We start from the raw sequence: 24,955 nt of genomic DNA, 5'->3' as shown, positions 1-24,955 counted from the left end.
TGTACATTTGAAATTTCAGCCTTGATGAGGTACTTCTTGTACGCGTTGTTTTTTGATGATGAGATTATTCATCAGCCGTTGAATAGAAGTTCTCAATGTTTTTTTAGAATTTGGTGATCCTATAGAAGCTAAAAGAGATAAAACTTTTGAAATTTCTGCAGGCTCCATCCGTGTAACAATCAAATCAATCAAGCGACGTACAACAACCAATAGAGGCATTTGACGAATATTTTCAAGCTGTTTTATTACCATTACAATTTTATTAACACTGTTTATTGTCAAAAGCACATTGATTTCATCTTCATAAATACAACACATTTTTGATGTCTAAAGATAAAATATTTTATTAGTTTAGTAAGAATATTAAAATAATGTTTTACATTATACTAATACATAATTGAAAATTAGTCTCCCTCACAGTAAATTAAGTAATGTTTATTAAATGCATAACTTTACTAGAAATTTAGTACACTTGTAGAGTGATTGAATAATTTGAATAATAAGAGTAAAGGTGCATAAAAGTGTTGATAGTCCACTAATAGCGATTTTTATATTTTATATTTATAGATGTTAAAGACATTAAATAAATAAATAACACTTACATTTACAGCATCTAGAAAGTTGACGATAGTATTTTCCACATAGGCCCATGCACATTGATTATCGTAAGGTTCATTTTGTACAGCAGTTTTCAAGTACACTATAATTCTCATGACAGAATTCATCACACAGTCCAATAAGAAAAATGATGCATCAACAATACATGAAGGTTTTGCTGAACTTAAGTAATTTGCTATGAAACTTTTCATTTCATGCAATGTGAACTTGGGCATAAACTGTAGCAACAAAAATACATATAGTTAATATAATATATTATACATAGGGTGTAACAGGAAAACCTAACAAATTAAATAACTTTTATTCTAATAAATTATACTTAGTTATTACTATTAGATATTACTGATTATTTTATTCTAATAATTTGTCAAAAGCAAGATGTTTATTTTTAATGATTTTTAAAATAAAAATTTTTGAAGTAACTCATTAATTTGAAAAGTAATAACATTTTTAAAAACAAATTAAATTTTAACAAGTACCTATTCAAAAAAAAGGTTATACTTTTTGAATTAAAAATGTTTTTTTACAACTGAATCAATTTTATTTAACAAAAATATTGAGATATCAAAGTTATGTATAAAATATAAACAAATGTTTAAATATGTATTGTAATGCGAAATAAAATGTTTATGTGTATTTGTTGTTAAATTAAACAACAAGAGTATTATAGTTCATAGCTGCAGTAAATAATAAAAACATAAAAATCCGTTCTCTACTTATGATATACGAAAACTTAGTTTTAATAAAATAAATATTGGCAAGTTATTTTTGCTGTATAATAATTGGAAACTATTGTTTTTAATTTAGATATTATATTTAATAATAATTTAATACCCAACAACTAATATGGTAAATTGTTAAACAAAAAAATTACTGTTGCAATGCTGAAAATAAATTCTTCTTGAGCTCTTTGCGTCGATTCTCTATTCAAATTAGAAAATGAAATATGACTCTGTGATTGAATGGTCATGATCAACTGTTCATCCATTCCATCTATTGTAATACATTCAGATTTCCACAAACGTAAGAAATGAGAACGAGTCATCAAATGTAGACCTGATAGTTCTTGTTTGATAAAATCCAAGGATTCCACCTTAACTATGAAACAAACATTTCATAATAATTTGTATTATAGAAAAAACATGGATACTTGATATTTTAAATTAACATCTTCAAGATGACATTACATATAAATATGTATACAATATACATACATACCTAGATTATCTATAAGCGTAGCATAGTGCAAAAGAGGCTGTATAATTACAATCATTTTTTCACATATTTCGACTCTAACAGCTGAATAATTATTTATGGACCAACGTGCATCATCCAATATTTTGGCCAATTGAACAAGTAGTCTATCCCAGACTTCTATGTAGGGAAGTGTCATAATATGACATTCATTCAAAATCATCTATAAAAATGACATGTTTAAAATAATTAATTTTTAACTGTAAAGATAATAAACATACTTTAGTTAAAGTAGCCAAATACAGCATGTGATCATAATTTGGTGAAGGGTTTAGAAGAGGAAATATGACATTTGTAAGAAATGCTTTTGGTTTCATTACACGAAGATGTTTGGTAGTTCCTAAAATCTGTTTAAACAAATAATTACAACTTAAATATATTAGGTATTTGCTTTACTTTTAAATACATTATGTGTTATGCTCTATTCAAGATAAGAGTGAACTGATCCGTAGAATTTGAGAGCCTAGGAAACGGGCTAGCTGTTTTGTCTTTATCAGTTAATCAACTGTGTTGACCAACTTGTCAATAGTCTATGACACCATCTTACATACCCTTGAGAGTTAAGGTGGAAAGAGAATGGGAGAGGATGCACTGTTACAAGTTTTAGTCTGCTAAGTGAGTCTCACTCTTATCCTGCATAGAGTATTTTTTAGCTAACTAAAATAAAATAGACATACCCATTGACGAAGATTATGCTTTTGATCTACTGATAAATTTGAATCAAAAGACAACCAGTTCATGTATTCTTGGTAAATATAAGAACGGTTCATGTGTGCATGAATACTAACCAACCCTTGGTGGAGGCATGATCTCTTAGCTTCAAATCCTTTGACTGGTAATCCATAAATACCAGTGACGTATTGCGATATTAATAAATTCAACATTTTTCTTGGTTGTTGTATAATAAGCCAAATTAATATCGTTAATAATTCCTGTAAATGGTTAACATTTTAATAAAATAATTAAAAAAAGAAATTGAAATTATTGATACTTTTCTTCAATAATTTTGAAGAACTTACTAGTGCATCAGCATTTTCTTTGTACTCATTATTTGCAAGAAAAAGTAATTGTTCATCAAAATCCTTTGATAAATAAAATGTACAATCGGCATAGTGGATCAAAACATGACATAGAATACACGATGCATCTTCTAAATCCAAGTGTTTGAGTCCTTTAAATATTACTTTTCCTACAGCTTCGGACACTACTCCTCCATTTTTATGATAAGCCATACTACTATCAATGATGGCTTTGAAGCAATTGTAATCAACACAGTCTATGTAGGTGCCAATTACTTGAATGGCGCGGTTATGAACGAAAACATCAGGGTTTTCGATCATTTTTTTTATCCAACCGTTGAGATGAAATTTGGAAGAACTCTCTACACGTTTAGCCATTGCATCAATGTCAGTGTTATCAATATTACTAAAGTCAATCTTTTCTATGGCTATATTACGTAGAATTGGCCTGAATTCTTTTAATAAGGGTTCACTAATAGTTCCATTATCTATCAAACTACATAATTCATAACATAGATGTCCAATGGATGCTTGTAGATTGGTGTCCTCTTCAATAACTTCCACTTCATACCAAGAAATCCAAGTATCAATGCTGAAATTGCACATATTCATACACTTATACATCACCACATCAAAACATTTTTTAAATATAACATGTCCAGTATCTGTTGATGGAACAGAAGAACGTAATGATTTTAATGTATATAATGGATACAGTTTGTAAGGATCAGGAGCATTTCTAAATTTAATCATCTCAATAAAGATGTTAAATATACTTTTCACCCGAAACCCATTATATCTTGTTATTTCTTTTTGTTCATCTTCATAATCAAGTCTTCTTATATCATGGGGCAAATTATCCTTGCCGAATACTAACATGGCTTGATTGAAGTGGTCGACTACATAAGTTTCTGAATTAGATCTTATAGGTCCACGTTTAACAGTTTTCATCAAAGAAACAATTAGATTTTCAGTATCAACTAATTGTGAAAGTCCATCTATAGCTTTTATTTTATTTAAGCTAATATCAATTAAATCGCTGCAAAAACTATAAGGTGTATAAGCTATAACTTCGAATATAAATGGCTTTAAGTTTAATATATCCACGAGTTTATGGTATAGGTTATTTGAAAGAGTATTGCCATGTATATACTGTTTGAGGTCTAGCAGCGGATCTGCTTTAACCCAATTACAATGTGGCATCTCAGTGTTTAAGTATAGAATAAAATGTATTACTCTTTGGCCATGTTCTGAGAATTTATAATTTTTTGATTTTATGTGATCATCAACTAGCATTTGAATTTCTGATATACTAAGGAGTACACCTGAAAAAAAACAATGGGTAATATATTATTAAATATTGAATGCTGTATTTTATGCAAGTATAATACAATTTACATTTTTTATTTTCTAAAAAATTACAAAATATTATCTTCAAGTTTTTTATAGAATTTGATTAGAATACTTTTTTATCAGGGGAAAACACATACCCTAACATACCAAAACTTGTTTATTCATTCCAAATGGAGCCTTGAAACAACTGAGCCCAGTTATCTGGAAGCGCTAGCTACAAGTGTTTTCTCTCGTGACACAAGGATAGTTATTTTTATTTTTCTCTTGTAATCAACTTCAATTTTCAAAATTTTAATAATTAAATATAAACTCAAAGTACCTTACAGCTTGCCTCACACTATTACTATTGATGGTTGTTACATACTAAATAAATTACATAAAAAATTAATAGAAACATGTTGACGCATATTGGTTATGTTAATTATATAATTACTGCTACTAAATAATGCAATTTCGGGGCTAAAATAATTATTATTCAAAGAAAAAAAATGTTAATATTTTAGTGACATACCAAATGGGGTTTTCTATATATAAAATTGATGTGTTTTTCATTATTTTGAATCCCTTTAATATTATCTTTATTTTGAGGAACTGAAATTTTTTGTTAAAATAGTATTTCAAAAATAGCGCATTCAAAATGCTTTAAAACATTTATGTCTTTCACTTACATAATAGGAAGTATACTATCTCTATAATAAATTCCTCGAATAGCAGACACAGTTAATCATTAACTACCAAAAGTAGTAGGAAAGACATCCTGTTAAAAACATTGATTTGTTAAAACCAATGATTGTTGATCACCTTTTATTGGTCAACAATTTTACATCTAGGTATATTACAATACGGCATAGGTACCACCAGGAATTTTGTCAAGGGGGTGGTGGATTGTGCATAGTATAAGCTGATTTCTAAATAATTCTTAAATTATTTAAGTTAAATAAGTAGAATTATTATTTTCAAATTATACAATACAAAGTTTTTTTTTTTAATGACTACAAAGTAATTGAGGGCTACTATTAGACAATCAAATAATGACAATTATAGAAGCCTTTATCCTACAGGACAACTTATAAGCTTATCGCATAGGATCAAAGTGAATGATTAATACATCGAATATATCTCGGAATATAATATGTACACGTCACATATTCTATACAATAGAATCTGAATCGACTTGTCTTTTGTGAGTACGTATATTACTGTGTATATTATTTTAGTTCTTTCATTTATTTGTTTATTGTTTTTTGAACTTAACGAATTCCACATTGTAAAATTACTTAACAAAATGAGTAACATTGTAAGTGACACTATTTTTTTCCAAAAGAAAGATAGTTTCAAGTCCTAGGCCTTCCATAAATCACAATTATGTAAAATAAATAATTTCAATACCACAATTTTTTGGTACTGCTCTAGTTAACCCCTTCCAGGAAGGCAATTCCCCCGCCACTTACATTTTGTATTTTCGATAACTAATAATTTAAATAAAAATGTACGATACATTTATTAAAAATTATACATTTATGATTATACATAACAATTCAAGCGATCAAAATAAAAATATATAAAAAATATGGTAATAATAAATAAAAATAAAAAATAATAATAAAAATTATGCGGGTGGCCAAAATTCTGCTATATCCTTCAAAATTTCTTTAAATGGATCCCGGCCGTTTAATTTACTCCGCCACATAAATTCTGACAAATAAGAATCTAGGAAGTTTCTCTTAGTCCCTCTACATTTCTTGTTGCCCCATTTAGCACTTCCCTACATCCTCTCAACATTCTGTGTATGAGCTCCACTTATAGGATCCACAAAATTATATTTGTGGTTTACTGTTGAATGTGTATAATGGCCGGTTTGTTGTATATTATTATAGGCTCGCCAGGAATCAGATATAATGGTCGATCCAACTCGTATACGTTCGCAAATTATTGGCAATAATGTATTTTCCGACCGATCGGGTACACACGCGACAAAACACTCATTGGTCTCACGACATATGCCACCAAATACCCATTGCTGTGGCAGTATTCGACTAGCATTATTTTTGCGTCTAACAAATAAACTTTCGTCAATCTCGACAATACAACCAACACCTCCCATTTTGGAATCACCTTGAGAAATATTCCATATACAAACTTCCCTCATAAAATTATTCCAATCTACTACAGTAGATTTGCTCATTCCAAATTCACGTTTGCAAAAGTCCACTGATGTCAGTTCATGAGCCCAACCATAAATGAAGTGAACAATAGTTCGCAACTTTACCTTGACATTTTGTATCCAATTATTGGTCTTGAGACCTTTTTCTGCTCGACATGATCTTAAATGACATCGCCACCGACCCCTTTGTGTATCCAAAACCATTTCGTGTCCACTGTCACAAGTCCTAGTCTTATGGATAATATTTTGGTTTTGCAAAAAAATTATTGCCCATGAAACATCATGCACGTCACTATAAATTTGTCGGAAATTCATTTTCTTTTTGTTCAGATGACAACAACTGAATAACTGAGGTAGGTACTTCATAATATTATATACAGCACCCGCTGTTATACCTATCTTATATAATTCATTTTATCACACGGATTTTACCAAATATAATTCTTAAAATATCTAATTAGAGAATTTCACACAAATACCTAACGTATATGATTTCGTACCTTTTTTATCTGCACTCTGCAGTATATCAGTATATTATACATTAGTGGCAGGGGAATTGCCTTCCTGGCGGGGGCCAACTAGACCAGTACCATTTTTTTTTTCAAAAACCAAGGAGGAGGAGTGCACTGCACACATGCAAGTATAGATCATGTCAAATGTATACTATAAGGTATTCTAATATCCAGGGTAATCATTCATTTCTGTGTGGGATAATGTGATTTAAAACTAGCCAGTCAAGTATCATATTACACATGTTAATTAATAATTGGTAATATATTACATGCAACAGCTGAAACTTCAATACCATAAACTTTATAATAACACAATATGAACTAGTGTGAACACAGCTTAGGGTTAGGACATGGGTTAAAGTATCATTTTAAAATGTAATGATAATTAATAATCATAAATTGATAAATAATGTATATCATATTTGTATACAACAAAAAATATAATTAAATTTTAAACAGATTATAAATCCTCACTTAATTTTTTTGTATGACCTTTACATACATAACCTCAAGACAACCATAGATAAGTAACATTTCAAAATCAAACTGTAGGAGCAGAAAATTTCAGAAATAAAATATACCCAATAAGATGATGTTTGGGTTTAAAAACGTATTATTTTTGTTTTGAAGGGATAGAAAGATAATCCTAATATGCAATCAATGTATTTCATTTTGAATTTCTATTAGAATGGAGTACACTGAACCTTTATCCCTTATAAATGACACTTCTTTTACTTTTTCATATTTTGTGTTGATTATAATTGATAATTAATACAGTATACGCCGCTTATAAGACTCACTTTGGGACCAGCACAAAGTGAGTCTTATAACCGAATGAATCTTATAGGCGAAGTGGAAAAAAAAATTAATTACGTATTTATAAATTTTATTTTACTACATATTTTGCTTTGATTTTAATACTTTAACACATATTACATATTGTATACTTTATTATTGAATAAATTTAATAATCCTGATAAAAAAACTAAAATTATAATAGGTAAATATTACATATAAAAATATTATAAAAATTATACATTAATAAAAAATTATAAAGGTTACGTATGGCATATACGTATGTGTATTTATGTACCCATAATTGCGATAACTGTGCAGCCGCCAGATAATCAGATACCTCACTATAATAACGATAATCGTTGCGATAAATGTGAACTTTTATCTGCGATAAAAATTATTATACGTTATAAGGTACAACAGAAACTAGGATTAATCAACACGAATATTATTTAATTTTTCAATACCAATCTATTTCTAAATTTTAACCAAAAAAGTTTATTTTCTACTATTTATTTCACGAAATTTGAGTCTTATAACCGAAGCGTTGAGTCTTATACCCGATTTTTTTTTAATGTATTTTGATACGTTCGGTCCTTTCCAGACGATTTTGAGTCTAATAAGCGACTGAACCTTATATCCGTGAGTCTTATAAGCGGCGTCTACTGTAGTTTAAAAATAGTGCTAAGAGAATGCATTTTCTACAGTGTTCAAAATAAAATACTAAAAAATATTAATACGTGTCATTATTGCTGATAGACGTGCCAATAAAGTAGTTGTCAATGCTAGCTTATTAAATATTTTTTAAAATAGAACTTTTATTACCTATACGATACGCTTAGAAACATTTTAATTGTTTCTTATACATAATAACTAATTAATATTCTAGTTGATCATTACAAATACATAAAATTGATGACACCGTTTTCCAGCTCTACAGTTCATTTCTAACATAAATCTTTATAGTAGATTAATTATGTTCTGTATTTAACTTTTAGTGACTAAGTTAGTTAACAGCTCCATAAGATTTAGCAATAATCATATTATATATATTCACACAGTAAAAAAATGATGTACCTACTTACTGGTGGATAACACTCAAGCATATACATTTTAACTATTGCTAACATTAAATTAAGTACATAAGATGCATAAGCCGACAATACGTTGGAGGTTTGTAGTAGGTATTAGAAATAATAAGACAGGAATAGTAAAGGTAAATTTGATTATTAGTCGTATAATATATAATACATACTCTAAATTCCAAATGAATGAATTATTCATGGGCTAATGTTTCAGAAATTCGACTTGGTGAAATATGGTGATTAATAATGTGTTATTGATGGACATAATGCGAACGAAATTCATTTGAAAAACAATTTCAGTTAGAATTCGTACCTACCAATCTAGCGTTCATGTTAAAATCAAAATGGCACAGTCGACAGATAAAAAGGCGAAGGATCAATGTTGGAGTCGCTCAAAGATTTTACCTACTAAGTATACACATAATAATAAGAACGATAAAATTAAAACAATAATAGCAATAATAATAATAATAATAATGTAATATACACGTACCAGCCGGTAATTTCACGTCGATGCGCTTATTTATACTGTCCAGTAGGCCGAAAATGAAACGAACATGTTCGGCGGTTTCCATACCTTCGGGTGCCGGTGTATTATCGACGTCCATAACTCATAAGCCTCCGAAACTGGTACGAGCTCACAAAAGCCGAACGGGGCGAGAAAACGAAATAACCTGAAAGGGAACAAAAAATGTGATTCGCTATTGAGCACAACGGCAGTCACGACGCACAAGAAAACACAACAGCCGTTTCGGTGTTATGGCGCGTTCTGTTACGGCATTATTGTTACTATCATTTATTACTATCATCATCTCCCGCAACTAGCGCGGCGGCGGCGGTCGATCATTATTCCGAGAAAAGCGACAAAAGATGATGTCAAACTATCGCCAGCCAGCGCGCATGCTCAGTCCAATGTTCTAAGACGCAATATGTTTTTTTTTTCGTGTCATCGTGCGATAAAAACATACTACGACGATAGAGCCGCCGCCGCCGCCGCCGCCGCCACCTTTGAACAGCTGCTGCTAAAAAATCATATCATTATCATTCATCAAGGAAATTCGATATCGACAATATTCGACATTCTACACTGCCGCCGCCGCTGCGGTATCAGTGTATTTTTAGAATTACACATAATATTAGAATGGAATTTAAAACTGAAAATTCCAAGTGATGAAAAAAAAAAAAATATGAATATTTTCATCATTTCATACCGCGAAATAAATGTGTAATTTATTGTATATATTTAGAGAAGGTATTTTAAATAACTATTAAATTCGATATCGCTGGACTTTTAACACCTCAGACCTACAACAGGGCTACAGGACTTTATATTCGCGAGTTATAATCACGGCTAGAGATACTATATATAGTATACAGCGCCGAAGGAGGGGCAGGGCAGAAGGGGCAGCCTACCATTTTAGGGGCCCCGCGATTTTCGTGGCATTTGATTAAGCCAATAATTTTGTTTTTCGAATTAAAAATACAAGTCCCGTCTTCAGTGGTGGCTTGTGAGTTTTTAATAAAATTATTGGAATACCTGTAGGCTGTAATAGACGAGTGAGAGTAAAAATAAATCATAATGCCAACGAGCGACGGCGACGTCCACAACAATTTTGATGTTAAAATCTTGAATTTTTTTTTTGACTTTTGTGTAACACTTGTATTTAGTGTATTTGGTTTTCCTAAACATTTAATTTGTACGTATTTTATTTTAATAAATATTGAAAAAATTCTTACGAGTACCTACCTAAGTACTAGGACGTGCTAGAAATTTTTTTTGCCTCACGAAAAAAGGTTTCTTGGCCCTATGAAAAAAATTTGCCCCTGGGCCCCTCAAAACTTCCCTCCGGCGCTGATACTATATATACTACATGGCTTAAATATACAAGGTTATTGCAATAGTACCCCCACTATATCATTTTATCACGTTAAGGAATTAAAATGGCAGCGTAAGGGGACGACGTATACTGGCTATATTATGATATTATATCCTATGATATGGACCGTACCCTTACGCTGCCATTTTATTTTTATTTGATAACAATTTGGCTATGTGCAATAACCTTGTATATTTAAGCCATGATATACTATATAGTATACACTAATACTATATTGTATCTATAGTATACACTAATACTATATTGTATCTATAGTATACACTAATACTATATTGTATCTATAGTATACACTAATACTATATTGTATCTATAGCCGTGGTTATAATCCAAATCGGGCCGTCATAATAATATTACGAATGAAGGGATATAAAATCGAGGAAAGTTATTTAAAGGAATGACAAAAACGGGAAATTAAAACATAAGAAAATAATACGATGAAAGAATAAATTCACGAAAATTACGCGCCACTGTACGAATGTGTAGCCGACATAATATTTTACTTTTAACATAATTTTCTAATGGGAGATGGTAGATAGCACTCGTTTTTCTAAACATAATAATATATGGGAATATATTACGACAAGATCCTACGATCCAACATCAGAGAATAAACGTATATAATAATGTGTATTATATATTTATTTTATGTGACCTGTCACCTGTACAGCGACTTAATATTTTCCTTTTATCAGAATTGTCTAACTGAAGATTGTAGATAGCACTTGTTTTTCTGAACATAATAATATATGGGAATATATTATGAAAAGTTCCTACGATCCAACATCAGAGATTAAACGTATACAATATGTATTATGCATAGGTATATCATATATGTGTAACAAAACAATCGTTACATATGTATGAGTGTATTATTATTATTTGTATTATTGTTGGTACCTAAAATAAATTGTTTCTATAATTCTATCAGCCTGGGAAGTGAGGAGTTTAATAGGTACCTACCTACAGACAGGGATGGGCAAGATACTCAAAAATCAGTATCGCGATACGAGATACTCGATACTTACATTTAAAATATTTAGATACTCGATACTCGATACATTTGAAAAAATTAGTCATAGGCTACGACGCATAGGATATTTTTAAAATTTTATTTATACACATTTAGGTAGGTTGTGAATCTAGACAAATGCATTTAACTTTAAATTTCCAAATATTAGTTAAGTATAAATACATTATAATAAGTCAATCGTTAAATTAAATAAATAAATAATAATAAAAATAAATTATAGATATTATCATATCGAATACTGAATAGTATAATATGACACGACAAAAAACGTTGAATACATTTCAAAGGTTATTAAAATATAAGATAATATAAGATTTCAAATATTAATTAAGTATAAATATATCATAATAAGTCAATTGTTAAATACATCAGTAAATAATAATGAAAATAAATTATAGATATCAAATCGAATTGTATATGACACGACAAAAAACGTATGGTAAAGACGTAAAGTCCCATTCAACGTGTATGTGTGGTGCGTCACAGTACACAGAGATAACTTAATATGGCTAATTGGTTGAAAAATAATTTTGTACAAGTTGTACTGCAATTAAATTATGGATTTATACTATCTTAGATACTTGTAAAGAAGATACTGCCCAACTATGCCTACAGAGGCGTATTCAGGGGGGAATAGTAAAGGGGGCTAAAGCCACCTCCATTGACCTTCAACTTTTTATTTTAGCTTGTATCATAATATTTAAAATAAAAATGATTTTACAAAAGGTATAAATGGAAGTTTGATGTGGATTATTTCGACCCCGGACATGACCGTTTCGCCGTGAAGGGTTAACCGTAAACCTCTCCATGAAATATCAATAATACCCGTAATAATGTACTTATCTACGATGTACTTACCTGTCATTAATTTCAACAATATTCAGATTATGACATTTTTTTCAAACCTTACCACCCTACCACCTTACTATTTTTCGTTCGTTCGTCTCTGATTAACACATGAGTTTTAAAACAAATTTTGTTGTATTTCTCAATTAAAATCAGATAGGTACCTACATTATATTACCAGCACACTGGAATTTGCAGCTTTAATTTCTATATGTGCATAAATGCGCAGCTTATAGACGAGTGCACAGGGTTTGCACTGTAATAACGAAATAACGCAACGCAAAAATAGAATAAACAAAAATATAAAAAAATATAAGAATAATCGTAAATATAAATACGCCTGCCAATACTTATATTTAAAATTATCACAATTTACGTTATTACCTTCGTCCTGATCATCGGAGGGCTCTCGAGGTCGTGTATTCGAGAATTTGATCAAACTAACTATTTTTATACTTGGATTATTTATGCAAATTATTTATACGGATAAGCCAATGTCCAATAGTAATTGCTAACTTTTTTAAATCGTGTAAGCCCCCTATCTACTTAACCCATTGGCCATTACCACATAGACGTATTATCCTTCAAACACAAAGTTTCATACTTCAAAAATGTTTAACTTGAATTTTGATTTAGATACATCAAAATTCTCAAAAGAAATATCTGCTTAATAATGAAAAATGAAAAAGAGATTCCTATTTGAAAAACTGAAGTTTGTATTGTCACAGGATCATCCTTAAGTGGTACAAAAAATTTCAATGATTCGAAAAAAGGTCTTCAAGTGCATTTAAAAATTCCAAAAATCTGAATTTTAATATACACATAATTCAAGCATACAAATAGGATGGGCATGCTTAAAAAGTGATCCTGTATACCACAATATTAAAATACATATTGAATTTTTTTAATATTTTTGAATCAATTATTATTTATTTGGATTACACCATATTTCCATATACATATTATATTCCCCAAACAGAATATTAGTATATATTTAATTTTAGATTCTGCGTTTTTTTTCTGTCCGTGGGGAGATACCTCCAAATGTTTACATCATCATCTTTTTTTACGGAAAAGTGAATCTAGCTAGTACATTTGATATGTAAAAATTGTCAGTAGTTTTAGAAAGCGTCAGTAAAGAAAAAAGTGGTAATTTTTACGCAAAACCAATTCTCGAAAAAATCGATTTTATTTGGGTGTAACTAAAAAACTAATAACTGTTAACCCTTAAAATTTTCCCCAAACGTTTGAATTAGCATTTTCCATAAATGGTATATTTTGACTCTTTTTAAGATAATTATAGCCTCCAGAAATTTTCCACATTTTTAATTTTTTTTTTTAATTAGTAAAAAAGTTTAAAAATGTAATGCAAGATTTCTTATAAGTTTATTAATAATAATGTTAAAAAATATTAAAGATATATTTGCACGGTTATTTTAATATACATTTAAAGCTAAAATGTTGACAAACTTCATCAACATCTCGAATATTTTCAAATTATTTTTTAGTAAGAAATGCATAAGTTTTTCTTTCAATGTCTAGTATTAGAAATTTTGGTAGAAGATTCCCCCACAAATTTACCTTAAACAAAAAAAAGCTATATTTCCGAATTTTATTAATTTTTTTTACTAATAAATTTGATTATTCAGTAAGTATGCTAGGACGACAAAACGTTTTTGTGCAGAATTTAAATTCTCTGTAGTTTTCAAATGCGTCAGGAAAAACGGAAGTCTTAACGCAAAATCAATTTCCAAAAAAAAAACGATTGTGGTTTTTGGTGTAACACTAAAAAAAATAATCGTAGGTATATTAAATGTTCACCGAATGTTAATAATAGTATTTTCTTAACACCACAAAATGCTCAAAATATTTTAACCTAACCTTAAGTTATTCGTAGACATAAGAAAATTCAGATTTTTTAAAGTTTCTTTTAAAGTTAATGTCGGAAAAAAATTCTTTGCTAAGTCAAAAAAACTTGGAAATTGAATACGAGGTTCCTCATAAGTTTTGAGTGGAGATAAAAAAAGAGCTGAGGGTAAATCCACAATTTTATATTTTCCACATTTTTATGATCGTTAAAACTTATAGCAAAACTTTTGGCAAAATTCATTAGAACCATTTTTAATGTAAATCAGTTGGAAATTCATAAAAATTTTCATTTTTAAATCTAAGATTTGAAAATTGATTATAAGATTCCCCATAAGTCGTCTACTTTTTTTCAACAAACAGAATATCAACCGGACAATCAAATAACATTTACACAAGGTTTAGATTTTGTAACATTGGATATTTATTCAAATTAACTCAATTTCTTTTTCTATAAATGCCAAAAACATTGTTTTGTGAAAAAGCTTGAAAATGTATTACAAGGCTACTCATACATTGTTACATTAGCAGTTCGAAAATATTATGTTTACATGTTAAAAATGTATGAAATATTCAATTTTAACTTTTTTTTAACTTTAAGGATTGAACATTTAAAACAATAAACGTAAGTAATTCATAGTGGAAACAAAATGTTTGTATTTGACAATATTCATAGAAAACAAAGTATAACTTTAACAAATCTTACAAATCACACATATGCTATACAATAATAATGTATGTACTATATTATAATACATACACTATTAGGACTATTATATCATATAATTTATTGTTCAAATGTTCAATACAATATACTTTAATAAGTACTGGTAAAGCCAGTTTGAAATCACAAATGAAAAAAGGTGAGTGAGTGGATAACCTAACACTCTGCTGTACATTTCGCATGGGTCACTGTAATAGTCAATAGATATATTAAATTTGAATTCAATATTTAAATGGTATTATCACTAAAGAGTGAAGGTGTTACAAAAAACGATTTTATCTAATAATAAACTAGAAGTTCTATCAACCTATAGGCATGTATATTGTATATTATATGATATAATTGCTATTCAAGTAAGTTATTTTACTTTTAGTAATAGTCAGTAGAAAAGTGTGAATTATTTTTTGCACTTAAAAATTTTATTTATAAGTATAAAATATAATGAAATACTTTTAAAGTTTCAAGTTCCTAAAAATATTATTTATAAACTACAACCAAATAATTAAAATTGTTATTTTTGTTAAAATATTAGATTTTGCCCATATTTAAAATTAAAATGTCTAAGAAAAACAGTGTTTGTAATACATTATATATTTAGGTAAAAGAACAAACTGCCCTGAGTATACATTTCACAATAAATTGCACATAATTCTGTGTACATCATAATGACCAACAATGAGACCATTATATTGTATTCTCATTAGTTATAACATGTGGTGGTCTATCAACGGCAACACCACCAAAAATGTGTAAGCCAGGGCTTGACATTTTGTCCATCGTCCAAGTATTGGTACGAGGGTCATAAATTTCTACAGTTTGAACAATAGGTTCAATAATTTCTTCACTATCTCCACCGATGACATACAATAAACCATCTAATGTGACGACAACTATATAAAAATGTAATTTAAATTCAATATATTTCTAAAGCTAATACAAAAAATAATAATTTTAGTCACCTGGCCAACGTCGAGGCACATGCATATCAGAAATAGAAGTCCAAACTTCATCATCGGGTCTATAGATTTCAGCACTTTTAAGATTCACTAATCCATCAAAACCACCAATAACATACATGACACCGTCCAAGACTGCTATACCGGGACCACTGCGACATACAGACATTTCTGGAACTGGTGTCCATTCATCAAGTCTGAGATCATAACGTTCAACAGATTTCAGCATAAATACACTATTAGCACCTCCAACCTACACAATTAAATTTAATTAAATGTATTACAAATTTAAAATATTGAAAAAATATGATTATTCACCGCATATAAACAATTATTGAGCACACCAACACCCAAAGATCTTCTTGCAATTAACATACTCGACACCATTCGCCATTTTTGTTTACTGATATCAAATACCTCTACACTATTACAAGCGCTGAGGCCATCACTTCCACCAACCTAGAATTGAAAATAATGTATAGAAGTATAATATATTACACTAAGTAATATATTAATATAACTTACTACATATATACAATCATCCAATACACAAACTCCAAAAATTCTTCGAACAACTAACATGTCAGTCATTGGTACCCAACAGTGTGATTGTGAGGATAAATTAAGCAAACTAACAGATTGATTCACACCTCCCAAAGCAAACACCCACTGATTTCTTATTACGACAAAACGAGCATTCTTATGACAATCATTTATCTCTGGTCCATTTTTCCGTATTTTAGTTGCTAGGTCATACCATTCTGTTGTACATTTTGGTGATAAACATGAGAATTTGAACATTAAAATTACCTGAAAAAATTAAATGGTAAAAATAATTGTGAAAATATATTTATTCAATCAGAATCATACCTTTTGTGAACCACCAAACTGTCTAGGTTTACATCTTATCGTTTGTGGAATGGCAATTCGAAGATTAAAAGATACTGCTTCAAATAAATAGTCTTTACCTAAAAACATGATAATAATAGTTGATGAAATATATAAATTCATAATGATTTCATATTTATGAAAATAACATACATTTAGGATTTGTATTTAGAAGAGGTTCTTCAGATATAGTAAATAATGTGTCAAGATTTATTAGTGGCAATCTTACATGTTCCATTAAGTCTGGCAAAAAATCTTTTCTTAAATCCAAATCATGGTTTACCCATTTAATAACAGATTCAAATACCTGCATAAACAAATATTATGAAAAGTTTATATTTAAGATCTTTTTCGATTCCATCCATTTTTTATTTTACCTTGGGTTTTATTTCTTTATAGCAAGGTAAGGAATATTTATTATATATGAATGGTATTAAATTTATTTTTAATAGTTTCAATACTTTGATACCATTCTGTATACAGAATCCATCATAGAATTAACATCGAAATATTATTAAGACTTTTTAAAGGTTGTTTTATTTAATTTAGCTTAATATTTTATATTGTAAGCAGAGCGGTGAATGTATTGGTTGTACAATGATATGTTTTTTTTGTTTGTGTCTGTTATTTCTTTTTGGGGCAGTTAATATGTTTCGATTTTCTACTACATAATCTTTTCTGGTAGAAAAGTGAATCTAGTAGGTAAATAAATAAATAACATCGGGGAGAGAAGGTATAAAATAACAAGTTCCTCATAGTTTTCAAAAGTGACAGAAAAAACAATCGAAAATTTAAACCATTTATGTTCAGAACAGTTTTTTGAATTGAGTGATTTTGATCATTGAATTCAAATTTAACACATTCATTACAGTTACTTCTCTAGACACCTTATGTCTAAGAGAGCATTGCTCATTTTCCACATTTCATTATTAATAGCCACATATTATTGATTATAGTGATTAATTTAATTTAAAAAAAATAGGTATTATGTTTGTGGCTATGTGATTGATTAACATAATACCTATTTTTTTTTTAATTGTCTGGTGTATATACTTATTCATAGATTACTGTTTATAAATTTCATTCATAAGATAACTTATATTTTTTTGTGGTTGAGTATTTAAGAATAGACAATTAAACTGCCTTCAAACCACAACTATAAAATAAATATTGTATAATATTATATTAAATTTATATGTTAGCTCTTGTGTTTGTTGATTTTCAATAAAACAATAATTACTAGCTTACTTTTTCTTCAAATGTAACAGCAAGGTCATTATAGGAGATAATCTTAATCACATCTTCAGAAGACAAGAATAGGAATTCATCACCTTTAACCACATCTCTAAAAATAATTGTCATTTTATACATAATTTATTACTAAAAAATATGGAGAACTAAGTTAATTATATCATACAAAAACTTTTTTTTTATGAATGTTTCAGAACTTGATAACAATTCCGTACAGTTATGTAAGTCAGCAAACACTCTGATATCAAGACAATTTGATACATCCAGTTGTTTTTGTAAAAAATCAACACATGCATTGGTTACAAAGTCTAACTGCAAGTAGTTTGCAGCTGGTAACAAAACCTTGAGAAATTATTAATAATACGTTTAAAACCATTTTTTATTAGTCTTTAACAAATCAAATTTTAATTATACCTGTACATTTTTTTTTGTTACCAAGATTTCCCCAGTATAGATATAATCTATTAATAGCTGTAAAACATTGGAATCTAATTTTCTTAGACTAACAAAATCGTTTTTGTTCTCATTAAAATAGTTACTGAACATTGCATGGAAATATGGACTAGCTGCCATTAAAACATTTTTATGACCAAATGTTATACATCCATCATCTGTTTTGAATTTAATATCACATAAAGCTTCATTTCTAAAACAAAAATGTATTATTAATATTTATTTTTAATGAAGCTAAAATTGCTTTAAACATACTTGAGTAGAAATTGTAAGCCTTGTAGTATTCTAACAGAGTGAGAGGTATTTCTAAAATTTGTCCATGCACATTCTTCAGACTTCATAACTTGCTTTAAATCGCTTTCACAAGATGAAGTCTGTGAGGAATCCATTTCTTTTGCTTATGAAAATATATCAAATATTATTAAAAAAACAATGTTCAAACAATTTATATAACTTTTATCAATTTTCAGTAAGTAGTTAAAATTGTATTACAGCATATTTATTTAAAGAGTAAATAAATAATACAATATACTATATATTAGAGTAAAAGAGTATCAGAATAACCAGAACCTACAACGGCCCTTTTCACTGTCCCTTACAACGATTTCAATCCATATCGAAGGAATATCACCCAATAATGAAGATATCCTAGTGCAATTATGCAAGGAAACTTCATATTCAACAACGAATCAAAAACGCCTAAGAGAAATGAAATGAAGCTCATAGCATTAAACTCTCAATAGGAATAAAATCCACGGAGATGGCAGAAGTAAATGATATAGACGTCATAACGATCGACCAAAAAAAATACACAGTCACAACCAGTGGTGGCGGGAACTTTTTGAGTCTTAGAAGCAAATTGTACATTTTTAATCTTTTTACCACCAACCATCCCCTTTATTACATCAAAATGATAATTTACTATGTTAATTATTATCATATTTGTTACGACAGTAATGGTATTGAGGTGTTAGTGGTGGTACAACGATACCACCGGCACCCACATATATTAGACATGAAGCAATTGCTTCAAATAGTATTATATCCCGCCGCCACTGGTCACAACAGTATATAAACCGCCAAACTTTCCATTCGAATTCCACAAACTAAAGAATTTTGTTGCACATCGGAACAGCGTGATAAAACGCTCCGTTACATCAGCTACGCATATGAATAGCAAAAAAAAATTACAAACATCAACTGAACCTGAATATGACGACGGAACTGTCGACCAGCGGTTCAAGACGTTGGATACAGACTTCGCCCACACAACTGCTACGACGGGGAGGGGCAATGTGAATGGGAATACCACGGAATTAGTCAGTACGGTGGAGACTCAAATCGGGTTGGCTACAACCACGGGACCGAGGTCGATCTAAATGAGACTAAAACTGTAGGACGTATTAGTACGTTATACATATTTTACTCGACGGCAGTAATCGTATAAGCAACAACAAAAACCATTCGGTTTCGGGTGGCACGCAACAACGGTGGAGACTGGAGGACAAGTAACGTGCGTCCGGCCAGACCGTTCAGAAAACAACAATCGACAAGTGACAACCAGCACCTCGGCCCGGTGGCAACGTAGACGAGACAGAACAGATTTGGGATGCTCCGCATGGAGGGTGTAAAAGCCACCGGGTTAATATTCCTACTCTATGGTTGTCAAATCTGCGAAAACATGGAAATCGACTGTTTAAACAAGCATTCTTGCGTTAGTTTGAACATTTCTTCAACTAATACCTTACGGCCTACATTTTTCTATTATTGTGTGAATTATCAAATCATACAATAAGTTAACACTATATATAGTTATTTTATAGCTATTTAATGTATGTGATCACAGTAAATCTGAGCCCTCGTTGTTCGTTACTCTCAAATTTGTTTGAATGTTGAATGTTTATGAAATATACACATATGTACATGTATAAATGGGTAATCTATTGTACAAGCTATGCAATTTAAAAAGGTTCATGGTTCAAAATAATGCATATATTTTCAAAAAAACATGAATAGTATACTACCTACTTGGGTTAAAGTAGCAACCCTAGTGCAGTGCAGTGCAGCCTGTGGCCGTTTAATCGTACTGTTCATTTCTGGAAGTTATCGAAGCGGGGTTTGGCCCGTAGAGTAATAACAATATAAAGGTGGAAATCATATTTCAGCACATACTTAGTACAAGGTCTATAATGGTACTGATGCTATTTTCATCGTCACGTGTATCTATTACCAAATACATACCAAGCTACATGGCACAACGTTCTATGTTATTATTTTAGATAACAATAGTTATAGTGATACTAAATAAGTAATAAATAATATTTATAATGAACGAAAACTGGCTGGTGACCGGCGTGACTAGCGGCCTTTCCAATCAGAGGTCATCATACACATATAAAAGTAATTGCCGCGTTTTTTTTAAATTAATTTATTCACAACTCACAAGGAATATTATATTCATTTATTATTATACGAACCATGAGAGAAAATGGTTTAAAAGATGATTAATGTGAAACATTATTTCAATATATTGTATAAAAACACATGACGTGCACCTTTTGTGTAAACATAGCAGCGACTCGGCGCTGTTTGAAAGTCCATGACTATCCACCGGTATATGGCGAGCGGGTGACGGGGGTTTTCGTTGCGCGAACTATATATAGTTATAATTAATAAGTAGTTACTATACACAATCAATTTTATTGTTTTAATATATTATTATTGATCGTGTGTTAATGATATTGAAGGAGTGTTAAATATATTGAAAATATCAAAACCATTTTGGTATTTATTGATGAATAATTATTGACTCTGAACTGATCATATACAGGGCCTCTAGTCTCTGATTTTGAGAAATAGGGGTCCTGTGCATTATTAACTCTGGGGGCCCTTTCAGAAAGTAATTCATGATTAGGTTAGTTAGGTTAGTCACACATTACACAATGAGTGTTGTCAATGATATTTTTTTCTGTAAATAAAATCACACCTGGACTATTAGTATCTTCCAAACATTTGCTCCTGGTATGTTGTTCTATTATTTTGGGTGTGTAACTGTATAATGATTAATAAGGCAACATGTTAAAATAAATCAATTCATTTTCATAGTATTGAAAATCATTTATTATATTATTAATGAATGCAATTAAGGAACTACCTATACAGTGGAACAATAGTAGATAAATTGTTTGTGCTCATACAAAAAAATATAATTTATTATATAGAGGACAGATCTTGTGCACTGCTTGTACATGTGTAAATCAGTTGGAACCTTAAAAAGCCCTAAAAATTAAAATTCCATCAATACAATTTTAAATTTATATGAAATAAAACAAAAGTATTTATGATATGATTTGGAAACTTCATTATATCAAGTCTATCCTGATGTTACAGCCAATCTTCATAACTTAAGACGTTTTTATTGATGATACTGGCATAATGGCATTCGATCCAAGTCATGAAACAGCATTCTTTTATCTCCAAAAACATCTAATCGAACTAAAAACTTGATTCTTCAAATGAAAATAAAAATCAACGAGTTAAAATCCTCTTACATAACTTTTTATTAAGCTCTCGTGACTGCCCTCCAGTCTATATCAACAACAAACAAATACCAACTGAACAGTTTGTATAATATCTTGGGATGTATCTAGATAGAGGACTCACTTAGGCAACACACATTAAAATAAATAGGAAATCCTTTAAATAATGCTTAATATATACTATATTACTATTATATAATATTATGGTAGTATTACTTGTTATATGTTTAATACTCTGGAGGAACTAGCAAAATGTGCTAACTGTGGGGGAAACCAAACTATCAATTATAAAGGATGCCAAACCTTTAAAATAATATCAAGCCACTTAACCGCCACATCAAATCCAAAACCAGAATGTAAGAAACAACTCATCAACATATTCAAACACATGCTGTATCACCTGCACCTCACAGAAGAGGAAATGACGGGCTAAGCTCAAACTCAAAAAAAAGCCCCTTACATACTAAAGCCACAGCAAACACACCACCACCGGATCAACCTTTGCAAATCGTCACCAATTTCCTTAACGAATTAAAATTAGTCTTAACCCCCTCCTAGCTACTCTAACATGCCTAATAAACAAAATCCCATTCTCCATCACTCCCACTCCTTAATTAAATCAACACAATCATCTTATATCTTCCGACCATTCATACCATATCTATAAGAATATTATTGTCACATTACTTCTGTACATCTAAAATTACCAACTGTAAATTATCCATAGTACTTAAAAATATTTTTAATTATCATGTTAATCTGTTAAAACTAATATGTATGTTGTCAAACATCACTAGATATAGGTAGCCTTAGGCTAGGAATGTCTTATGTTTAAAATTAATTTTAAAAAAAATGTTTAGTACTGATTGACATTGTTACAATAAATTATGACTATTATTCTACTTATTATAATTTATAACTGTTTTTATTTTTAAAATAATTAACAACTAAAGAATAAAGCTTTGTCTACAGATATCTGTGAGTATGTTTTTAAAAAATTGTATGATATAGAATGCTTATTTTACTTCACTGGTCCACCAAAACTCTGTTCATTGTAATTCTTGTTATAATTATCTTAGATACAAGATGATATATTATTAACTTTGGGAAAAATATATATAATTTATTTAAATCATTTTTGAAATACTTACACTATCAATCATTGTTGAAATCAACAGTTTTAAACTATAAATCAAATAGAACATTTTGGGGTGTGAATTCCACAAAGCACATAAAATACTTTTTTTTATTAACTGACTATAGTTATTAACAATCGCTTAATCAATGAACAATTGAATAGCCCATAATGTTTTATATCAAGTAATGCTACCTATTTATGATAAATATTATGTTGTTTTGCTCTCCTAAACAATTTAGATATTGGAGCTTACGCCGATCTTCCTTTTAACAATCAATATAGGTACTTACAATCTACCTATTCATATGATATAAAATAGCCAATAAGTACACATAAAATGTCAACCTTATCTTCATTCATTCAATTTTATAGTACAATAGAAGTATACGAAAATACTCGATAGGTACTCTACATCTCATGCGAATAATACTTAATATTTACCCATCTCCAAGATATCACACACAAGCGATACAATATAATTACTGAACAACAGAAGCCGGTACTATGTTACCTATATCTTACAATTCAAATGACAAATTAAACCTGCTTTTAAACAATCCGTACACAAATTTACACTACTAAAGCACAGTACCACATACATAACATAACATGTATCTAATAAACAAATGAATGATAAACCAAAGTATTAATACTATATAAGTAATACAGTATTTATACCTATTTAAGCATACTTATTTGTTTTTCGGTCAGCTTCAGCTACTGGCTCAGTAATTAGTATTCGGTAATAATTTTATTGTAAACGTTTGTTCATCACTTATCACTTGAATTGATTATGTCAGTTTGTAAACATTGCTCTATTTCCTTATTATGCCGATAATTATGGAATAAAAATCCCAGATCTTATGAAAAAAAAAGTCGCCCGACTACAATTTTGCTTACAACCACATGAAAATGATTGGACAATTAATATTTTTTAAATACCAATTAGCGTAATCAACACATTACCTATTAATATTTAATTACAACGATGTATACTTTTAGTAAAATTATAGCAAAATATTACGTTTCCTATAACATTTTCCTGATTTTTTTATAGCCACAATATAAGGAAACTGACAACAGTCTAAAAATTATCAATACTGTGAGTAAATGCATTTATTAACTATTGTTTGACTGTAATTTATAATTTAATTATTATTATTATTTGTATTATTCGATTTATCGATTACCTATTTGAAATATTTGTAAATGCTTTATTTTTAGCTGTGAGTACCTACCTAAGGAGGTACCTACCTATATTCAAACTATTATTTGATAATTATTTTTATTTTTTTATTGTATAATCTTTAAAATAATATTGTAATATAAAACAAAATATTATTAAAAATTATTGTTCAATCATTTTCGTGTGGTTGTAACTTGTAAGTAATATTGTAGACTGGGGATTTTTTTTCCTAGGGCCGGGAATTTTTATTTCGATTACCTATGGCGACCAACGATATTTTATATTTGAGTGATGTATAATAATCCGAGGATTCGGGTATCTAGAATAATTGTAGATAAGTAGGTATAGTAGATATCTGTGCTCTCATCTCTTTATTCTTA

The 24,955-nt window shown here is 29.5% G+C and overlaps 2 protein-coding genes across 5 annotated transcripts; both read right to left on the bottom strand.

Annotated features, from left to right (window-relative positions):
• On the bottom strand, nt 1-9,733 carry LOC111041815. 2 transcript variants are annotated; one of them, XM_022326249.1, is made up of 9 exons: nt 9,532-9,733; nt 9,294-9,474; nt 2,892-4,216; nt 2,550-2,804; nt 2,094-2,219; nt 1,837-2,035; nt 1,493-1,716; nt 603-836; nt 1-327 (listed from the first exon to the last, which is right to left on the bottom strand). In XM_022326249.1, exons 2-9 carry the CDS (start codon nt 9,406-9,408, stop codon nt 16-18), a joined length of 2,790 nt encoding a protein of 929 aa, XP_022181941.1. In that variant the 5' UTR covers nt 9,409-9,474; nt 9,532-9,733; the 3' UTR covers nt 1-15. The 2 variants fall into 2 exon arrangements, with proteins under 2 accessions (XP_022181941.1, XP_022181940.1); XM_022326248.1 differs by having other exon boundaries at nt 9,294-9,733.
• A 6,006-nt stretch (nt 9,734-15,739) lies between these two features.
• Nucleotides 15,740-24,455, bottom strand: LOC111041816 (kelch-like protein 3). 3 transcript variants are annotated; one of them, XM_022326252.1, is made up of 11 exons: nt 24,082-24,455; nt 18,968-19,109; nt 18,674-18,905; nt 18,426-18,601; nt 18,257-18,353; nt 17,162-17,315; nt 16,991-17,088; nt 16,646-16,930; nt 16,439-16,579; nt 16,124-16,373; nt 15,740-16,054 (listed from the first exon to the last, which is right to left on the bottom strand). In XM_022326252.1, exons 2-11 carry the CDS (start codon nt 19,099-19,101, stop codon nt 15,849-15,851), a joined length of 1,773 nt encoding a protein of 590 aa, XP_022181944.1. In that variant the 5' UTR covers nt 19,102-19,109; nt 24,082-24,455; the 3' UTR covers nt 15,740-15,848. The 3 variants fall into 3 exon arrangements, with proteins under 3 accessions (XP_022181944.1, XP_022181945.1, XP_022181943.1); XM_022326253.1 differs by lacking the exon at nt 24,082-24,455 and adding an exon at nt 23,403-23,779 and having other exon boundaries at nt 15,740-16,039; XM_022326251.1 differs by lacking the exon at nt 24,082-24,455 and adding an exon at nt 23,403-23,776.
• Nucleotides 24,456-24,955: the final 500 nt, after the last annotated feature.

This window comes from Myzus persicae, unplaced genomic scaffold, assembly GCF_001856785.1.
Source record: "Myzus persicae strain clone G006 unplaced genomic scaffold, MPER_G0061.0, whole genome shotgun sequence".
NCBI lineage: Eukaryota > Metazoa > Arthropoda > Insecta > Hemiptera > Aphididae > Myzus > Myzus persicae.
Note: the sequence above shows the minus strand (reverse complement) of the source record. Positions and strands in the feature narration are given on the sequence as shown.